At 41.5% G+C, this 22,224-nt stretch overlaps 1 protein-coding gene across 4 annotated transcripts in view; it reads left to right on the forward strand.

Annotated features, from left to right (window-relative positions):
• LOC127647467 (centrosomal protein of 112 kDa-like) overlaps positions 1 to 22,224 on the forward strand; it is a 308,426-nt gene that overhangs the window by 91,221 nt on the left and 194,981 nt on the right. For all 4 annotated transcript variants that reach the window (XM_052131726.1, XM_052131727.1, XM_052131728.1 and 1 more), the window contains exons 10-15: positions 1,480 to 1,579; positions 6,736 to 6,854; positions 8,693 to 8,836; positions 13,560 to 13,714; positions 15,471 to 15,600; positions 16,019 to 16,111. In XM_052131726.1, the coding sequence (XP_051987686.1) occupies positions 1,480 to 1,579; positions 6,736 to 6,854; positions 8,693 to 8,836; positions 13,560 to 13,714; positions 15,471 to 15,600; positions 16,019 to 16,111 (741 nt within the window). The remainder of the gene's footprint in view (positions 1 to 1,479; positions 1,580 to 6,735; positions 6,855 to 8,692; positions 8,837 to 13,559; positions 13,715 to 15,470; positions 15,601 to 16,018; positions 16,112 to 22,224) is intronic.

Genomic DNA, 22,224 nt, shown 5'->3' on the forward strand with positions numbered 1-22,224 from the left:
GATCGTTCTGATTGGATTATAAAAGCAGACTGATTGCTATAAATGGAGGGAAGAAGTGCTTCCAATCATTGTGTTTTTGTTAGTAATGTTTACCTCTAAAGAAAGACGTGCAGCCTTCATCGCTTATCATCAAAATGGCCTCACATGCAAGGAAATTGCTGCAAAGGATATTGCATCTGAAAGAACCATTTACCGGATCATCAAGAACTTCAAGAAGAGAGGTTCAGCTGCAGTGAAGAAGGCTTCAGGATGTCCCAGAGTGACCGTCTCCTCCTGAGGAGTCAGATAGGGAATCGTGTCACCACCAGTGCAGAGCTCAATATTGGCAGCAGGTTGGTGTGAGTGCATCTGCACGCACAGTGAGGCGAAGACTTTTGGACAATAGCCTGGTGTCAAGAAGGGCAGCAAAGAAGCCACTTCTCTCCACGAAAAACATCAAGGACATACTGAAATTCTGCAGGAAGTACAAGGATTGGACAGCAGATGACAGGTGCAAAGTTATTTTCTTTGTTGAAGCCCCCTTCTGACTGTTTGGGACATCTGGGAAATCGATAGTCAAGAAAAGAAAAGGTGAACACTACCATGAGTCCTGTGTCATGCCAACAGTGAAGCTTCCTGAGACCATCCATGTGTGGGGTTGCTTTTCATCCAAGAGAGTGGGATCTCTCACAATTCTACCCAAAATCACTGCCATGAATAAAGAATGTTCTTGCAAGAGCAACTTCTCCCAACAATCCAGGAGCAATTTGGTGATGATCCGTGCATTTTCTTGCATGATGGAGCACCGAGTCACAAGGCAAGAGTTATAATGAAGTGGCTCGGAGATCATTACATAGATCTTTTGGATCCGTGGCCAGTCAACTCCCTAGATCTTAATCCCATAGAGAACCTGTGGTCAATCCTCAAAAGGCGAGTGGACAAGCGGAAGATCAACTCCGAGCACTAATATGGCAAGAATGGATCGCCATCAGTCAGGATTTGGCCCAGAAGCTGATATCCAGCATGCCAGAGTGAATTGCAGAGGTTATGAAGAACAAGAGTCAACACTGTAAATATTGATTTTGCATATATTGAATGTTTTTGCCAATAAAAGCCTTTAAAACGTATTAAATGTGTATCATTGTTTTCCAGTATACCATAGAAACATGTGGAAAAAATAATCTACAAATACTGAAGCAGCGAACAAAATTTATGTCACTGCCAATACTTTTGGCCACGGCTGTACTTTTATTGACCGATTAATGCATCCTACATCAAATGCAGTGCATACTCTGACAGCACACAATTGAATGTATATGTGCTCAAAACACTCATCCGCTGAATAACACCTAACAACAATCCAGAATACTGTAGCAACTGCATAGCAATGTTCTAAAACACACACACAACACCATAAAACCACTTTGCAATGCCCTAGGAACCACCAAAAAACCTAGTAACTCTAAATTGTACAAATGAAATTTCTGTTTTATTTCTCAGATTTTAGAGCGGAAAAACAGTGAGATTGCTGAGCTGAAGAGCATGTATCGAGGCAAGCAGAAGGAGGTAGAGGAGACCGTCAGGAGGCTGGAGAAGAGAGGTGAGTGGAGGATATGGAGCAGGTCGTGTTTACAGTACACCTTCTGAGCGCTCTTTTTGTGGGACGGTGTTACCCTATAGGCCATTACTGTGCTCCACTCCCACAACCAGCCCATAAAAGCCATAAGTCCTGGCACAGGAACTCAACAAAAGCTGCACCTTATAAAGAAGACATGTTGTACAGCATGGACTTCACACACACATTGTTTTTTATACAGTGATGATAATATTTGCTGTCGCTAAACCCAATTTTTACACAAATCTGTTAATACTGATAATGATGGGTGACACACTATCTTGTTCATATATAAGAATGCAGCAGTGGCTTTGGAATAATGTTTAGGGTCATTGTAAAAATCAAAAGTGCCCAACAGCCCAGGGTGGGGCGAGAGGGTGGCATCTTCTCTTTTAAGATTTTGCTAAACATCTGTGAATTCATGATGCTATTGATGAAGTACAATTCAGCACTCATAAATCCACATTTAAGAACTTTATCAGCACTGGACTTCACTGTGGGTACCATCCCACTGTACTCCTGTGTGACACCATGCATTTTTTATTCCACCTTTGGGCTCATGAGTATGAGTCATCTTTATCAGTATGGGCCTTGGCAAAGGCTAAACAAGCTTTTTATGCACTCCAGTTTGCCTTCCCACAGCTTTTGCCAGTTCTGAGGCGCGTGTTTGGCGATTCTTAGCAAAACAAAAATCACTCCTCATGAGCTGAAAGCTTACAGCAACCATCTGAACATTTCAGGAATCTTGTCACAAGTCTATCCTTTTTAATTTCGGTGTCACTTTTGCTACTTTGTTTTGAATCAAAAGTGATTTGCTAATTCCTTTTTGTGCGATTTAAATCATTTTCTTTCATCATTTAAGTGATGGTTGAAAATTATAATCTGCTGATCAATGTCTCTCAACTAGCACAAAAAAACATATTATTAAGTTTTATATTATAACTTTCAGGATGTGTACTCATTTTTGCAAAATGGCCTTTAATCATTTTGATAAGTCACTTTTCTTGTTTAGTATTGGCATGTTGCATTGCTCTGCAGGCAGTTCCTTTTACCTCATGGCTTGGTTTTTGCTCTGATATGCATTTTCAGCTGTAAGACCTTTTATATAGACAAGTGTGTGTGTGTGTGTGTGTGTGTGTGAGCGTGTATTTATCACTTTGTGGGGACCAAATGTCCCCATAAGGATAGTAAAACCCGAAATTTTTTACCTTGTGGGGACATTTTGTCGGTCCCCATGAGGAAAACAGCTTATAAATCATACAAAATTATGTTTTTTGAAAATGTAAAAATGCAGAAAGTTTTCTGTGAGGGTTAGGTTTAGGGGTAGGGTTAGGTTTAGGGGATAGAATATAAAGTTTGTACAGTATAAAAACCATTATGTCTATGGAAAGTCCCCATAAAACATGGAAACACAACGTGTGTGTGTGTGTGTGTGTGTGTGTGTGTGTGTGTGTGTGTGTGTGTGTGCGCCGCGTGCCTTTCCAAATCATGTCCAATCAATGGAATTTGCCACAGGTGGACTCCAATCACAATGTAGAAACATCTAAAAGATGATCCAGAGAAATATGATGCAAGTGTCATTGCTTTGTCATTATGGGGTATAATGTGTAGACTGAAATGAAAAATACTAATAATTTAAAGCATTTTGGCGTAACGCTGCAACATAATGTGAAGAAAATGAAGGGGTCTGAATACTTTCTGAATGCACAGTTGAAGTGCCCCTTTGCGTGTGTTAGAGCACACAGAGGAACATTATTGTATACCTCATCTCAAGACTGTGAAATCAGTAAAATTGAATTTAATGAAGCTTTTAGATACAATCTGATAGGTTAAGCCATATTTGAGGATGTTTATGAAGCATTCCTTTTTAGTTAATGGTTAATGGTTTTGTGCATTTTGTTGAATGTGAGATGCTGTGGAGATTGTTATTTCACGGCCACTCTAATACATGTTTTATTTGTCATAAGCGGTTTTCACTTTAGGTTAGGTCACTAAAAATACTTCGGAATCAATTAGTCAGTGCTTTATTATGACCTTTATTGAGCATTAATTGCTTTAATAGTGAGTGTTAATTTTGCATAAATGTTTGTCTAATTTATTACATGTAAATCTATATACAATTTGTGGTTACACTTTACTGTAAGTTTCTATTTGTTAATATTAGTAAATGCATTAGGAATCATGAGCTATCAATGTACAATAGCAGCATTTCTGAAGTATTCATTGTTAGCTCTAGGGGTTGAACAGTATGAATTGTTGATGGTATGATAACCTTCACAAAACATACCATGATATCACGGTATTAAGTGCCTCGCTAAAATGATTAGAAAAATACAACATTGAGTCATCTGACTGGATGATGGCCCAGGATGTGATGTTGGGGCATTTTTCTGGATGAATAAATAAATACGTTTGAAATCTTTATGTTCGTAGATGCCGTCCCTAACAGATTTTTGAAATGCAGGCAATATTATTAATAATAATACAAAGGCCTATATTATATTTGTGTTTTTTGTTTTTATTTTCTTCCCAATTTGTAACGCCCAATTCCCAATGCGCTCTAAGCCCTCATGGTGGTGTAGTGACTCGCCTCAATCCGGGTGATGGAGGACGAATCTCAGTTGCCTCCGCATCTGACACTGTCAATCCGCGCATCTTATCACGTGACTTGTTGAGCGTGTTACCGCGGAGACATCAGGCTTCACGCTATTCTCCGAAGCATCCACGCACTACTCACCACATGCCCCACCGAGAGCAAACCAGATTATAGCAACCACAAGGAGGTTACCCCATGTGACTCTACCCTCCCTAGCAACCGGGCCAATTTAGTTGCTTAGGAGACCTGGCTGGAGTCACTCAGCATGCCCTGGATTTGAATTTGCGACTCCTCCAGGCGTGGTAGTCAGCATCTTTATTCGCTGCGCTACAAAGTAAATATATTAAAGGCCTATATTAAAATATGACTTTTTTCCCCCCAGGCTTTCCTCCAATTAGGTGCATTTTGTGAATGAAGGAATAACTACTCCAAGTGAAAAGGATGAAATGATGCATATTATTTTATGCTCTTTTGAAATAATAATAATAATAAAGAATAATGGAAACTCCCCTTTATGATAACATTAAAAGCACTCGACTTTCTACTCTTTTGTGCCTACATCTCTATGCTCTTTGCATATTTTCACACAATATACAGATTTACATTCGAGATAAAATAGAATTTTTGTCATTTTCGGGATACACTGTGTCTGACTGGCATCTTTCTATAAACTTTAAACTCTTTAGATGCAGTAGACTAACCACTTCACTGGTGTTTACGTTTCATGCTGTTGTTGGGGTGATCTTGTTGAGCTGTGATGGTTATTAAATTCCACCATATGAAGAATGCAAAAGACATGTCCCACCCCTGGGTTGATGTGAATGAGCGAGCGAGAGGCCAAGTGAGATGGAGGGAGCCGCGCTGCTTCTCCGATCTTGATCAGCTCTGATTCCAATCACACTTTTTTTCCACAAAGTTTAAAATTGGGTTGCCGTCAACATTAAAGATACCTTGTGGGTATTACAGTATTTCTACAAAAAAAAAAGAAATATACAGTATTTCTGGGATTTTCACACACAACAGTCTCTAGAATTTACTCTGAATGGTGCCAAAAACAAAAATCATCCAGTGAGGGGCAGTTCTGTGGATGAAATGTCTTGTTGATGAGAGAGGTCAACAGAGAATGGCCAGACTGATTCGAACTGACAAAGTCTACAGTAACTCAGATAACCACTCTGTACAATTGTGGTGAGAAGAATATAATATCTGAATGCACAACACTTAGCGTGAGGCGGATGGGCTACAAAAGCAGAAGTAGAGCCATAGTGTTCCTAATAAAGTGCTCGGAGAGTGTGTACTCTTAGGCCCTGATTTACAAAGATCTTTATATCAGATTCTAATTTGCTTGTGCAATCTATCAAATTGCATGTGCTGGCTCTACAGCCATGCATTGTGGGTGATTTACTAAGAAAAACTGTGCAAATACATTAGCTACACATGCAAATATGTTGGACACACCCTCCAAATGGACGTTTTTGCATTTTGCACCAATTGGACCAAAAATAATACACTTTTTATTTTATTCAATATGATATGGCTTTTTTTCATGAACATATTTATGTTGATATATTACAATACCATGATAAAATGTGAGTATTTAGTATATAGCTCAATATTTAGTACTGAGCTATTTAGTAAATGTCGGAGTAGTTGATGAGAATACCCATTTATGACATTTTTCTCTTGAAACGTTTTAGACCGATTGTGGAGTGGAGGATGCCTGATTCACAAAGAATACAATATTATAAACACGTTAAGCCATCGGATACCAAACACACCTTTTCGGCATACTGATGGGCACCGGCCGGCCCACTTCCATCAAGCACTGGAGAGAATGCCACTTAAATTATTTCACAATATTTTGCCAGTTAAAAAAGTTATACACAATTAAAACATTGAAGTGCATATTTTTTTTTTCTAGGTTATATATTTTTTCAGAGTAATAAGAACTGTGTGATGATGATCAATATGTTATCAGTTATAGTATCAAATGCTAAAATAACTGAATAAAACATGATCAATGATTTCACAATGTGTGTTTTATGTATCATTTGTTCTCAAAGTGTCTGTTCTGCCACAATGTCAGCATGATGCACAGCACAAATCATTTGCTCTTGCAGTTTCCAGTAACAAAATGACTTCCAGGCACAAGTTTGCACATGTTTTATACACGCAATTCTTTAATAAATCAGGGCCTTGATGCATTAACAATAAAGTAACACTTATTGTATAAGTAATGAATTCATTATGAACTAATGATTTGTTAATGCTTTATACTGTAAGTTATGCCTGCTGCAACAACAACCTCTAAATGCGATTCATTCTTTGTTCTGCGTAACCTATCCTGGCTTAATGTGCTTCAACTAAACTTACATTACACTCTGACATATTGGTCCATGTGTTGTTGTTTATTGTCCTTTTCTGTCTATTTGTTGGCATTGTGGTCAAGTGTTGAAGACTTGTGGTGTATGGGGCAGCCCGGGGTGTGAGCAGACAGAGAGATGCCCTGCGGTCAAGCCTGAATATGTGTCTCTCTCCCCTGCAGTTCAGAGCCTACTGCGGGACTCCCAGGTCATCCAACAGACCAAAGACAAACAGATCAGCGAGCTCAAGAAAATGTCTGATCAGAGCGCTGAATCTCTGAGAAACCAATGGGAGAAGAAGGTAAGGCACGGGTTTCCACTGGCCCGTCCCTGCAGCACACGGAGCTTTGAACACTGAACACTCACATTTGAGTTTGGCGGAGATCTGAATGTTGCAGGGATTGTGAAGAAGAGCTCTCATATTCTTTGGGTTTTTTCTGGAGAATCCTGACCTGCCTTTGTACAGGCTTTCGGTTGAAGTGTATCTTGCTTAAGGCCTTATAAAACATTCTCTTTGTTCTCTATTTCTAAACATAATATTCTGGAGGTCTCGTTGTACTTGTTGTGCCAGAGTGGACAGTGGAGATTATATTGTGCAACAGTGAGCAACCATATTTTCATCAGCCTTGCTTTCTAAAGCGTTTTCCCATTTCAGAAAGTTATTAATTAGTTAAAGAGTTGTGAACCAAACCAACCAGTTCTGAGATGAATCACAACCTCTGATCTGAAGCAAAAAATAGATACTGTATGTATTAATATTAGGTAAAAAGAAGAGGCACAAGGCTGTGTACTGTCTCATCCCATAAAGCATTGTGAATGATGTCATCAAATATGTTTTTTTATGCTTTTATGCTCTAACATGACAACATGTCACAATAACTGACATTAGCTAGATCGCTAGCTTTGGAGTTAGATAGCATTAGCTTACTTACAAATTAGCCTGCTGCTAATTGTTGCAATTCTGATATTAATGGTAACAGTGACTTCTGCGATTGGCGGATCTTTCTTAAGGATTGTGGGTAGTGTAGTTCTTTAAAATTTTGCAATAACTATTGTATTTCTTTCTTTTTTAATTAAATTGAAATAATTTTGACCTGTTGCTTCAACAAAAGCAAATTAAAAGTCGACCAATAATAGATTGTGATAGATAGAGATTGCTGATACAATGTCTAAAGTAGTGGATGAAGCCAAGAACTGGTTAATTTGAGGAATGTTTTGAAAATAGAGAGTTACAAGAGTCCAAATTGAAGGAAATCGCAAATGCAGTTTATTGTGCTACCAAAATCCAAAGATAAAAAATCTTTGGGTCCTCTTTTTAAATTTCTGTGCTCCCAGCTCTCGCACACAGATAAGGGAAACTAAATATTCACTCTTCCAATCCTCTACAGCACATTACAAAGCAAACACTAATAAGGAAACATTGTCATATAACAAATATGAGCAGTAACTCAATAGATCATCAGCGATTGCATGCCATAAATGTTTGATGTTCTAGTATGATGTTCAATAATGTCCGTGCTTCATATGTGTCTTTTCTATAATGTCATCCCATATTAAATGTATGCATTAATCCATAAACAGTACGAGAGTCTTAGCTCTGTTACAATATATATATATATATATATATATATATATATATATATATATATCATTTACTTTTTAATCATTTATTATTTTATTTTATTATTATTCACCAGATATGAATTTGGAGGCACAATGTATTTGCTGTCAGGGCATTTCTATGTACTCACATTTTCTGTGTATGTCTTTGCTTAAAATTAGAACACTTCATTATTATTTAATCAAAATAACCAAATATTGTCAATTAATACAGTTTTACACAACGCAAATACCACGAGATGTCAGTGATTGTTAATATTTCACCTCTGCAGGCTGCAGTCATACTCCAAAACCTTCCAACATTGCTCGGAGAAAAAAACCTATCTGCAAACTATTGCCGTTCATTTCTGCCAGTAATCGATATTCTAAAAGTAGCCATTGTCATTATTCTGTTAATCATTTTCATATATAATACAACCTCAGAGTTGAAAAGTGTATCAGTTATTGTCTGTGGAGATTTTGAATGATCGGAATCAGGCTGTTGAGCTGTGTTGTGTGATTGGGTCCTCCTCATGGCAGTTGCATTCAGCGGTGGCAGAGATGGAGCAGCAGAAGTTTGAGCTGCAGAAGAAACACACAGAAAACATCCAGGAGCTGCTGGAGGACACCAACCAACGGCTCTTCAAGATGGAGTCCGAGTACAGCGGCCAGACTAAGACCACAGTGAGTACATTCATACATCAACACTGTAGAATGTAAATCAGCAATTTCTCGTTCTCTTTGGCCTGAAATCTATTTTAAAGGAAGTGAATGGAACCTACTGAGATAGTTATTTAAAGTTAGTTCAGTCATGACAACTTTCAGAAAGATTTCGCATTTGAACTCTGGTATGACATATTGATAGGATATTGGTCTTGGCAGACTAGATCTGCTAATGCTGCTAGAAAATACACATACATACTGAGTATGTATGACATGCTGCTTACCAAGTGAGTTGATTGGCTTAACATATCACATGTGAGCGAGCTGATTGGCTAACCGATAACAAGTTAAAAGCCCTATCAGCCTGCACCATGTACAGGTTCATGCCAGAACTTAGTCATTAAAACTGTTTAATAGCTCAGACATTTGAAGGTAATCACTCCCTCTTTGATGTTGGTTAGCACAGTAATGATTTTGCAATGCTCAATATGGCTGCTGTAGAAATAGAATACATTAGTCATGACATTAGTCCCCCATTTATGCAAAAAATTTGAATATTGCAGACAAAGCAGCATGTCCATTTTGTTCAAAAGAACAAAATTGTCACTTCTGGGGGAAAAATGGAAGTTGAAGCCACTGTGGCTCTTTTATTAATGTAATAACTTGTTTGTGGGTTAGAGCATGCAGACAAAATGCTCTCATGAGCCTTATTCATAACTTTTACATCTATAAATGTATTAGTTAAATGTGTTTCCATTGCAGTTTATGTGCATGTCTTCTTATTGAATAAAACATGTATCTACCTTGAGTGTATACGTTCTCATGTTAATTTTTGAGATTTGATTTGCATCTTGGTGTTTCCATCCAGCGTTTTTATGCAGTATCCCAAAATATACAAACAATTTTGTGGATGGTGTCACAGCTGTTATCTATTGTATGTGCATATATGTATGTGCATGTGCACCATTATAGCTGAACCAACCAGAAAAATGTGCTTGAGCTAAAGCAAAAGTTAAGAGACCATTCTTGTCAGATTGTTATGCAGATTTTACATATGTTATTGAAACGTTATCTTGATCTGCAGTTTTTTTTGATTTTGGTCTTTCATCATTCAAGTAGATAGGAGCTGTACTTGCATACCTATCGCCTACATAGAAAATAGCCACGTGAACTAGGTTGCCTTAAAGAGAGACCGTTTCCTTTGCATGCCTGCCTTTTGCATTGTGCTTGTTTTCCTGAACACAGCACTCTGGTCTTTCCTCATGTCACCTTGTAAATGTCCCTCAACTCTTCTCATGTGTGTATTTGGAGCGTGCCTGAAACAAAGAGCAGTCTGTCGCATTTAGAGGTTGTGTGTCTGAGATGAGACGGACACTTGCCTGTGTGATGCCTAATGAGTTTTGCTTGTAACAAATTAGCATTCAGCTGCTGTCATGTTGGTAAGGGCACACATCAAGATGAGTTTGTCAGCAGGGCCGAATTTAAGAGACTTCAAATGCATGCCGACCCCACAGAGTACGACCCTTCTTTAATAATTAAGCACAGCACATTTCCAGGCAGGACCCCAGATGAAAGGCCCTTCTGTCTTTGGAAATTAGGTTCTCCCATTCTGTTGGTTTAGGCTGACCCCGCCAACCCCTCCACCCATAACCCCCTCCTCTTGTCTTCTCTGCTCCTCGTAGGCTGCTGTTGTCAATATGTCAGCTGAGGTGAGATGCTCGTATGCTGCGTTTGATGTCCCAATACTCCAGCCTTTGAAAGCTTTTGTTTATCTTTCGTACTTTCATCATTCTTTTGTGCGCCGTGCTCTGATGCTATCCGGATTTATAAAAAAAAAGCTCTTCAAAGCGGCTTGAAGTCACGTCGGCCATATTTCATATCTTCTGGACTGGCGAGATCAGAGCACCAATGGGTGCTCGTCTATATACCTGTGTTGGAATTAACAGTGTAACAGTTCTCTGCAAAAAACAGAATCGTACGGTTTGCCACCCACGTTTCAATAAGAATTTGTACAGCGGTTCATCTCAAGTTTAATGACGCATATAGAGCACAAAGTTTGGCTAAGCAAACAAAGCGTCAAACAGTTAGAGATACAACCTCCGCTAATGCACATGTATTACTCTGTAGATGGTCTTTAAGTACTGTACATTCTGCCTGTGTTTCACGTGGGTCAACTTTCTATAGAGAGAATCTTTCCTATTAACTGTTAGTATGATAAATACGTTTGTGACATCACAGTTCTGCACGCGTTGGTGTTAAAGTCTTTCTAACAAGTCACTGTCGGCCATCTTTGAAACGCTCTCAGGATGATATTTCCAGTCATGACAGTGCAGCTCCTGACTACTTGAATGGGGGAACACTGAAATCTCAAAAATGCTTCGTCAATATTATGATCAAAGAACATGTTTCAAATCAGCAGTAATGGTATCATAAATCTGCTAATATGCATGTGCATTCTTGAATTGATTGACAGATGATGTCTGTATTTAAAAGCTGATTGGCTCTTTTACCTGTAAGGCGGGGCTTCCTTTCTACATCCATTGACCGTTGGGTGCTAGAGCTTCTTGGTTGAGTATTCCAATGTATCCCGTTCATTTTAAAAGAAGTTTGTTTTTGTTGTTGTTTTTTGCAGTCAGTTACAACAGCGATGGTCAAAAAAAAATTTACAGAACAGGCACTGTTTGCAGACATTGGTTGACGCGAGTGACTGGTAATAAGTCGATATATGATTAGCTATTTATGCCGACATCATCCGGAGATAGATAGTCCGAAGCTGCACACACTCCTTTCTGTTTTTAAGCAGGTGCTCAGTGCTGGTTTGGACAGACATGGGAGAATAACTAAAGTGCTTGGGGTGTTCATTGCCAAACCTATGTTGCCCTACTTCTTTGATGAAGAGGTGGGATTATTCACCAGTAAACTGCAGCGAGACTTCGAACACGGTACATAAAATGCACTGTAGTTATACGAACATTCATTCTATGAGACTAGGTTTCTTTTTCATCAGTTCTGGTTCAGAAAGTTTTTATTGATTTTTTTTTTTTATTTATTTATTCTCTAGTGGGAGTTCAGAAAATTCTTTAATATAGAGTTTTAAGCCATGAACCAACACAACCAGCTCCAAGGTGAATCCCAACATTATAAACTTAAAGCAATAACGTATTTGAAAATCGGACAAAAGAGTTTGTCAACAATCCCAATCGATCTCCAGCATTGAGAGTGTCATAACCAAACAGTGAAATATTCCATTATTGACCTGAAGACATTCATTTTGTGTTTAAAGCATTTAAAAGAAAGTGTATTGCAAAATATTCAGATATCTACAAATGTAGGTGTTCAAGAGCGTAAAGGGAGACTTGAAGCGATCAGTGGTGAGCTGTGCTACTGTTAGACCCTGTCAATTCTGGGCATATCGACACAAACATTCTAAACTGTTTATTTGTCTTGTTGTTTTAGCACCAGTGCGTGCAGCGCAAACTGGAACGGGACACCCATTTCATTGATTATAATGGTTTCTTTTGCTTTTGACGCAATAACATTTTGACCCTCACTTCAGATGTAGATAGGGTGTTGCTCATTTCACATGCAAATAGATTAGCCAATCATGACAGATGTCATTTACACAGACACTTTTTAAAGGTACAGTAGTGACACAGCCTGTTAAATGTTCGTGGTCAGATAAAGGTGAACAAATGAATGAAAATCACACATTGGTGCGAGATACCTTAAAGCATAAACTGTTAAAAATGTGAGGTATTCCCCCTTGAAAATATACAGATGGTTTTATGAGTCAGCAAATCTTTTAAGCTAATGATGCTACTGAAGGGAAGATGAGATTTCTTTTGTTTGCGTTGTGTTCATAAAACAATCGTTGATCAGTGTGTGTGTGGGAATGCATGCGTGTATGAGAGCACATCCACTATGTTTGAGCGTGCACTTTCACAGGTAACATCCTCTCGTCCAGTGAGACGTGCTCGCACGATGAGGGCATGAGTGATTGAATGATAAAGATGTATGCCATCTCTTCCATCTTCTCAATGCCGTTTTCTGAAAGAGAGCGTTATCACATGCTAATCAACACTTTCACCTAAACGACTGTTTATAATTGACATCCAAGCTTATTTTGAGGAATTAAGGGCTAGTTGTGAAAACTGGAAACCGCATTCATGTAAACTTTAGATAGCAGTGTGGATTATTCAGTGACTGAGGCCAGACTTTCAGCTGACTGACCACCAGTGTTTTGATGTGTTAACAAAAGCCCTTTTAGAAGCGCTCTGACACTGACACTGCTTGAAAAAGTTTTTCAACACTGGCGACTTTCATCAGCCGAGCTGTGTATTATACTCAGAAGTGGCATCAGATTTTATTCTGTTTAAGGGATGATGTCATCTGATGTTTGAAAGCTGATGAAGGGACAGAAAAGGTGACATTTTTCAACTGCATATCTTTATTTATCCAATCATGTGGATGGATGGATGGATGGATGGATGAATGGATGGGTGGATGAATGAATGAATGGATGGATGGGTGGATGAATGAATGAATGGATGGATGGGTGGGTGGGTGGATGGATGGATGGATGGATGGGTGGGTGGATGAATGGGTGGATGAATGGATGGATGGATGGATGGATGGATGTCTTGTCACCCACATGTGTTTATTTTAGTGCATGTGGTCTAACCTCTAGGCAACAGCTTCAGGAAAATAAACTTTAACAATGCAGCATCCCTCATGCTCACTCTAGGAGCAGATGGTGCGTGAGTTGGAGACGCGGGTGAAGCAGCTCTCAGTGGAGGTGGAGAACGGGAATCTGCTCAGGCAGAAGGTCACTCAGGAGAAAGCTGAGCTGGAGATCTATATCGCCTCCATCAGCGCTGAGCTAAAAGAGGCCAACCACAGGTACGAGAAAAACAGCCATGTGACAGCATCTTAATTTCTTAACCTTCAGCATCTGTGATCATTCCAGAAACTCAAGAGCACCTAGGCAATTGACTCCCTTACAAATGACTCTTCTGAACAAGTTCTTTTGAATCTGCAGGGTGAAACATACCGTGCAACCAATGTAGTCTTATTCCTGAAAGTATGACTCTTATTAACGAATTATTTTGAATCTACAGTGTGACCATTGTACTGCGCTTCCCGAACAAATAAATCTTATGAGCCGGCTCTTTTGAATCTACATCGTAAAGTTGTCTGTTTCCTGAATGAATGACTCTTATGAGCCATTTCTTTTGAATCTACTGTGCAAAACATACAGCATGACCACTGTTCTGACATTGCTGAACAAATTCATCTTTTGATCCGGTTCTTTTGACTCTACAGTGAAAAAGATACAGTGCGACCAACGTAGTCCGATTCCTCAACAAATGACTCTGAGCCAGTTCTTCTAAATCTTCTGCGCAAAACATGCAGCATGACCAGTGTAGTCCGATTCCTGAATGAACTGATGCGCATGTTATGTTCATCATGTGAAATAAAAAATGAAATAATGGTGTTTTCACACTTGAGGCCTCTTTAACGGAACAAAACTTAGACCTCTTTAAGTGAACCAAAAAAGGACCCAGTTCTCTTTGCATTCTGTGATCTTAAAAGTTTTCAGTCCACATTAAGCCTGTTTTATCATTTATGCAGCCGCTTGTTTGTGAGGATTCATGCACAAAGTGACATTATCGTGGCTGTCGACTAGCCTCCGCAAGGCTCCGTTTCTTGCACATGCCAAGTTTTGTAAGTATGTGTACTGTGCTTCAATCCCATTGGATGAATTCAAGGAAAGGGGCAGGGCAGATGTGCATGTGCTGTTGAAGCAGCATAAAACTATGGTCAATGATGTTAAAAGGACAATGTTTTCACAGTGAAATTACTTGTCGCAGCCTATTTGTCCACCACCTTTTGTACACTGAATAAAAAGGTCTAAACAATACACGAGTTTGGTTTTATTAATATATTATTGAACGGCTCTTGTTATTTTATACTGTATTTTTATATATATATGTAAAAAAGCATTATTATTAATGTGTGTTTAAATATAATTGGAGTTTATACAATTATTTTACATTTAAAACTTATCTTGACTAGTCTATAAAATATAAAACACCAATATCTTTACTGTAAACAAAGAAAAGTTGAGAAAAGTGTTCAATTGGCGACTACTGGTTCTTCACCCAAAAATGAAAATTCTCTCGTCATTTATTCACCCTCAGGCCATTAACATCTCCTGTTTCACATCGCCTTGTTATCTCAACTCGTCAAATTGTTATTAGTTTTAAATGGCCCATGTCTCAACTTTTCTGGAGCATGTTTCAATCATCTGATTTGAAGTTACTGTTCATAAAAAACGTAAAAGGTAAAACATCGTATAATGTATAGTTGTAGAGATTTCAATAGAGCAGTGGGTGAATCTAATTTACAAATCACTCAATTTTGTTTTATTAAAATTTGTCATACTGTCCCAACTTTTCTGGAATTGGGGTTGTACATGGCTAGCTAGGTGAAGTTATGATCAAGGCTTTAAGGAACCAGAATTGTTAAGAGGAATCAGAACCGAAATTGTTAAATTCCTTACAATTCCCATAATTTGTTGTTTCTGTTTGTTGATGTCTGATTCGTGTGTGTGTGTGTGTGTGTGTGTGTGTGTGTGTGTGTGTGTGTGATTCAGGAGTGTGGCGCTGCAGAGAGAGATGGAGCAGATGAGAGATCAGCATGAAGATATATTGCACAAACTTCAGGACAAACACAATGCTGACATGAGCCACTACCAGCAGGAGCACGCACTTTCTGCAGCCAAGGCATCTACACTCACACAACACATCTCTTGCTCTGATACACAATCATGAACAAGATTCCTGAAACGACAGCTCATTGGACGTTTAAGATTAGCGTGAACGCGCAGTTAGCAAAGGAAGCACATTTTCCATGTTTGCTGAACTTAAAGATGTTAAAAGTATATAAACCCAGCCATTGAATCCTGTTATTTCACAGTGCAACTGTAAATACATGTATGTTTATTATTGAATCCATCCAGCCATGCTGAGTTTGCTTAATTTCTGAAGAATGCATAAGAAATTGTCTGATAATTGAGGCTTTATGTAAAGCAGTTTCATTTTACTGTTTGAATGTGTGCAGCTCACTAGGGTTTGGAGCAGAGCTAATGTTTTGATGTATGGTTTGATAGCATGTTGTGACTAGATTGTGTGTTGTTTTCAGGCATCAGAGGTGATTGAAGATTTGGAACAGACTGTAAATCATCTCAAGCAGAAGATACAGGAGGCTGAAAACAGGAGACAGAGACAGCTCAGGGTCAGAACACACACACACACACACACACACACACACAACTGACCGGTGCCTTCCCTCTATAAGTCCATTCACTATGATTTTATCACTGTAGTCAACCAGCTGCTGTACTGTTTCTCACCCGCAGCCATTCCTAATGCTGGATTCTGGAATGTTTGTAGTGGGCTGCACAACTGCATTTAGCCAGTGAATTTAATTTAAAAAAAATCTGATTAAATATGTATTTCCTGAAAGAATATATATATATATTATAAAAGATAAAGGACGGGCAAGGAGGAGGAGGGAACCGGCTGAACAGTCAACATAAAGTTTAATGTAATACTCAACCTAAACAAACAGATACACACAGCGAGACTGTGTGCATCTCTCTCTTTCTCGAACTGGCGTCTCTGGCTCCCCTTTATCTCACTTTAGCGCTGCCCGTGCACACCTCACACCCAACAATGCCATCCTCCTCGTCACCCCCCCCCCAACCCGCTTACTCCCCCCTCATCTCTGGAGGGGAGATCTTGCCCTTCCGGCCGTTCTGTCAGCCGGTGGTCCACCCCGCCTTCTGGGAACCTGGGGGAGCAACGAGGGGAGAAGTGTGGAGAGGGAAAGGGCGAGCGAGAGAGCGGAGAGAAAGAGAAAACTTGCCCACCTGTTCCCGTACACGCCATTGCCTGTACCTCAACAGCTCCTCCCCTCTGGCGGACGACATCTCGCTCATCCCTTGGTGGACGGCAGCAAGCCCTCCGAGCCCTGATGGTAGGGTTGCAATGGTATGAGATTTTCACGGTATGATAGCAGTCTCAGAAAATATCACGGTATACAGTATTATTAATTTATTTTATTGAAAAAAAGTTTTTTCATGAATTTTAAATGATCGTAATCAATGATTAATCATACGGTTTGAACCAGATAACAATACATACAAAAACGCCCCAAAAGGGCTTATATAGTCCAAGAGTCTGCTTCAAATATATATAGATAATTAAACACAACGAATTATAATTAATTAGGAATATACATTATATGCAGACAGGCTATATTAATTTTAATAACACCTTAATGGAATTGACCCGTAGGCTACCGCAATCAGTCAGTTCGTCCAGCGAACCGCTTTGCTAAATACTCCTGATCAATTCTCTTGAAGGTTTATTCTTAGTTAAAAGCTTACTCATCAAAGCACGTTAACTTTGATAATATCAGCTCGTAGCTTTAGATCGCACATTAAAGAGGCTTTGTTTTATGACCAACAAACACAGACAATCAAGCATATAATTGATTTTAATACAAGACACTAGGATATATCACTACACTTGACAACACAAACATTTAACATAGAATAAACATAAAATACGCAAAATAAACACAGTAAGGGAAAGTAAAGAATTATTAGAGGTATGGCAAACTTATTTCAACAATTAACCCTTTGGAGCCAGCGAGGAAATTACACACTGTGATGCATTTGAATTTCAATGGAATAATACTTGCACAATGGACCTATGTGTGGCTGAGCAAGGCTGCGTTGATGTCGCGTCTCCGTGGCGTCCTTGAGATGGGCTTTTCTGTCGGTGCTTTCAAAACGTGGATTGTTCGCGGAAAGTTTGAGGCGTCTTAAAGGGTAACTGTTGAAGAGTCGACAGGTGTTCCGGATGGTTGCAGAAGATCGGGGGAAGAGGGCAGAAGTGTAAGATGGCTTGAAGGGATCCAGAAGAAGTCCAAGGGGAAGAGGTAAGAGAGCGATTCCAATGCCGGGCCTGACTTTTAAAGGTAGGGAGGTCACAACTCCCTTGGGAGGGCTGACCCAATGAGATCCCTCCATTTTGGGCGCGAGATGATTCCTTTGTCTGTCAAGGCTCATTTGCATGTTTTATTGACCGGGTCCGGATTTCGCTTGAATAACTCAAAAGATGGTAAAAACATAGCAGAATGCAATTCTAAGGTGATCTTATATTTATATTCAGCTAGGACAAATCGTAAGGTTTAATTTGATACCAAGAAACGTGTATTTGGTACACTTAAAAGTGGATATACACTCTTAGGCTATTAAATATAAGGCCTCAGAGTTTAAACTACACAACTAAGCAGTCTTACTAGTTTGATCTAACAGCAGACATACACAAACATATGGGATTGAACATATTTACTTAAAAATAAACATTTCTGGGTTTTACATGAAAGACACAACTTTTGTTAACTTTTTCACGTGCCTGGCTCACATGGTACAGCACGGGTTTGGAGTGTCACATGGGAAAGGAGGTTTGTCAATAGTTCATTGTACTTCACAGACTAGCGGGCGCCATTTCATTGATCTGACAGGGGTTCTTTGTCTTCAAAATCGATGCGTTAATGATTCCCATTCATACGCTACAGTCCCCCTTTTCGTCAGATGAAGTCCCTGTTGGAGACATCATCGGACAACAATCATCACATTGGCGGATGGTAGGTGAATCATGAGGGTTTTGTAGCAGGTGGTTATTCGGACGAAGGGCTCAATTCGATGAGGTTCAAAGTGGTCTCTGTCGTGGTCCCCTCTTTCCGGGGGTTCCGTCGGAAACCTACAGAGATTGCTTTCGTGAGCTTGGCTGTGGATGTTTGCATCTCGTTGAGCCTCCTGTACAGAATGAAGGCCAGGCCTAGTGTCAGGAGGTGGCTGATTCCCATAGAGATACACAGCGCAGTATCAGCTGCGGTCCAGGCTCGGACAACAGGTGAGGTGGTCAAGATGGGCATTCGAGACAAGGCTTGGAGGGCTGTGTCGATAGGAGCAATGTCAATTAACTGGGAGCCCCCTCTTTCGATCCATAGTTCCAGTTCTGGATCTAGGGTGAGGTTTTGATTCTGGAAAAAAAAGATGGGATTTCCAGTTCTGATTCGTACTCTTCGTCTGGGAGATGGTATAGTGCCAGGTCATCGAGGTGGAGGATGGTACCTTTCGGGACTTGAATCCACATGCTCTGGTTGGGCAAGGTGAGACGGGTGGCAGTGTCATGCTGGTCGTAGGTGAGTGTAGCTGTGCGCACAGGAGTGTTAACGAGCCACCTGTCGCCTACGATCTCTGCTTGTGTCTCGGTGACTTGAGTGCGAGGCTTGGCATCGGTGGGGCAGCGGGTATCGCTGCCCAGGTGTTGCAGCCCGCAGATTCCGTCAGTGTTGTCTCTGAGGAAGGGTTTACTGGGGCAGAGGTAGTGAATGTCTTTGGTCAATGTGCACATGTGCAGATTTGGGGCCAGGTACAGCCGTGGGTCGCTGTCGTGGTAGGCCACCATGTCTGGGGTGTGGATCTTGATGTGCGTGGTACTTTTCCAAAACCCGATATTGACGATGTCCTTGAGCCGGTAGATTTGGCTTGACTCTATGATGGGTAGGTTCAGGAGAAAACCCACTTCCCTCTGCTCGGGGTCGACGTAGAGTGGGATGGCGCTACCCAGAGAGTAGGCAAGGTGTAGTTGTAATGGGTCAGTTGTCGTGGTGATGGCGGAAGCTAGCACGGTCTGTACAAGGCTTAAGGGTATCAGGTACGATGGAATTCTACCCATGGCTAGGCTGTCAATGGAGGAGCTCACCTCCCGCAGCATGTCTGTCATCAGGGCTGTGACCAGCTGCGTTTGAGCAAAGTCGTTCTGGAAGACAGTAAACAGCTGTTTCATGGAGTTCACTGTCTGGTTCAGTAGAACGCTGTGAGTGTTGAGGATTACCACCGTTCCTCTCAAGGTCTTGCCGATGGTCTGCAGGGATGCACTTTGTGTGGTGAGTTGCTCTTTTAGCTGTGGTATCTCGGTCTGAATTTCGGCCACATGCCGCCTCACAGTGGCTAGGTTCACTGCGTTGACACTAGACATACCAATGTTAAACAGAGTTCTGACGGCGGCGGCAGCTCCGAGCAAAGCTCCCAGGAACCGTATGGAGCGGTGGTTATGTCCACCTAACTCCGCTTGTGTGACAGTCATTTTCTCAAGTTGGTTGAGCATGTGCGTGACGTCGGCCTCAGCGTGAGCGAGGGAGTCCTCTGTCCATCGGGCACCTGCCCAGCTGTATTGGGCTACCGCGTGGGGGTAGTGGGCCCGGTAGACGTTGCGGGGGTCGAGTCGAACGTACACTTTCTGGGTGTGGGTCCGGCAGTTGGTGATCAGGAGTCCCGGTTGTTCCCTCAGGACGATGCCTGATGCCGGACCGGGCGAGATGATGTCCGACTGCGGCTGACTTCTGGTTGACTGGAGGCACAGGATTGCGAACCACAGCAGCATCCTGGTAAAGGCAAAAGGGAGAGAGACAGTGGGTCAGCGAGGGTTGTCCTTGGTAGTGCAGGACGGTCTTTCGACTCCTAGGATGGCAATCAGGTTAGTTTGCATTGGCCCCTCCCCGCTTTTCCCTGTCAGCAGCATGTCGTTTTATTTGATTAAGGTGGACCCATTTGAAAACTGGCTCTTTCTGTCTCCGGCTTAGTTGGATCCGGTACGCCACCGGGGAGTTTGTCAACGATCTCATGGGGTCCTGTCCAGTGGGACAGTAATTTCTTTGACAGCCGATGGGAGGCCGTGCGGGATGGCTGAGTGAAGCTATAATTCCAGACCCTGTCGCCCATGTCCAGTTCTTGGTGCGACGCTTTCTGATCATAGTATGCTTTCTGTACTTCGGCACTCTTTTGAAGCTGTTGTTGGGCAAAAGCAAATGTTGCTTTCAGGTGCCGGTGTAGCTCGTCGAGGTACTGGTGAGTGGTGCAGGCTGTGATGAGGCTGGAGTCTCCTGGCTGATACAGCAGATGCAGTGGCAGTGTCATCTGCCGCCCAGTCATTAGTTCGAAGGGAGACACGCGAGTCGAGTCCTGCGGGGTGGCTCTGAGAGCCATTAGCACCAGCGGGAGTTTTACATCCCAGTCCTTCTGATTGGCAGACACATACTTTTTCAACATACTGACCACGGTTCGATTCGATCGTTCCACTTGGCCAGATGAGATTGGATGATGACTGACGTGTAGTTGAACTTGGACTCCCAGGAGTCTCCAGATCTGTTGCATAATCTCGGCCGTAAAGTGAGTGCCTCTGTCTGAGTTGACTCTCAGGGGCAGTCCGAACCTGGAGAAGATGTGGTTCATCAGGAGGTATGCCGTGGTCTGGGCAGTGTCGTTGGGTGCTGGAAGACACTCTACCCATTTTGTGAACTGGCACACGACTGTGAGGAAGTATTTGTTGCCCCTCGTCGACCTGGGCAGAGGTCCTACCCAGTCGATTTGGAGGTCTGACCATGGGTATGTGACTCTCCTGCGTTGCAGTGGAGCTATGTGGTTTGGGTTTGCCAGTTGAAACTGGCAGCAAACCAGGCATTCTCTGACATATTCTGTCACATGTTCCTGCATGCAGGGCCAGTATGCCACTTGCTTCAGTGTCTCATAAGTGGCTCTGGCGCCATGGTGTCCGGCACATGGTTCGTCGTGGGCATAACTTAGCATGACCCCCCTTAGGCACTGTGGCACCACAAGCCTTGGCGCTGTGATGTCATCAGGTGCATACCACAAAATGTTGTGTATCACACGCAGCATGTGCTTTATGTCATGCAGCCATCTGAGGCACGGGTTGTCAGTGAGGTCAGACGGTGCTAGAGGGTGGTTGGTGGGGTCTAAGAGGTGGTTCAGGAAAGTCTGTATGGATGTGTCAGAGGCTTGCATGTCCGCTATGTCGTTGTTTGACATCTGCGGAGCCAGCGTTAGAGGCTGTGAGAGTGGCACTGTTGCAGGAAAAGTTCTTTTGCTACGGGTTATCACTGCAACGTTCAAGGTGGGTGGGAGGGTTGGAGGTGACCATAGAGTACCGTGCAGTGCGCCAGTCTTGGCAAGTGCATCGGTTTGGTCATTCAAGTCTTTGTCAAGGCCTGGTTGCCTTGAGTGTCCTTTCACCTTCTTCCAGTAGACAAGCATGTTGTGATTTCTTGTGATGTCATCACATTCTTGGAACAGGTGTTGGTGTTTGATAGGCTTGCCGTTCGAAGATTTAAAGCCATTTTGTTTCCAGTTTGGAAGGTGGCATGTGAAACTGAGTCTGGCGTAGTTGGAGTCTGTGCAGATCAGGAGTTCTCTGATGTTATTGGTCGATGCGATTTGCAGAGTTATGAGAATGGCTGCAACCTCCGCATAC

The sequence above is a fragment of the Xyrauchen texanus genome, chromosome 8, assembly GCF_025860055.1.
Source record: "Xyrauchen texanus isolate HMW12.3.18 chromosome 8, RBS_HiC_50CHRs, whole genome shotgun sequence".
Classification (NCBI taxonomy): Eukaryota; Metazoa; Chordata; class Actinopteri; order Cypriniformes; family Catostomidae; genus Xyrauchen; species Xyrauchen texanus.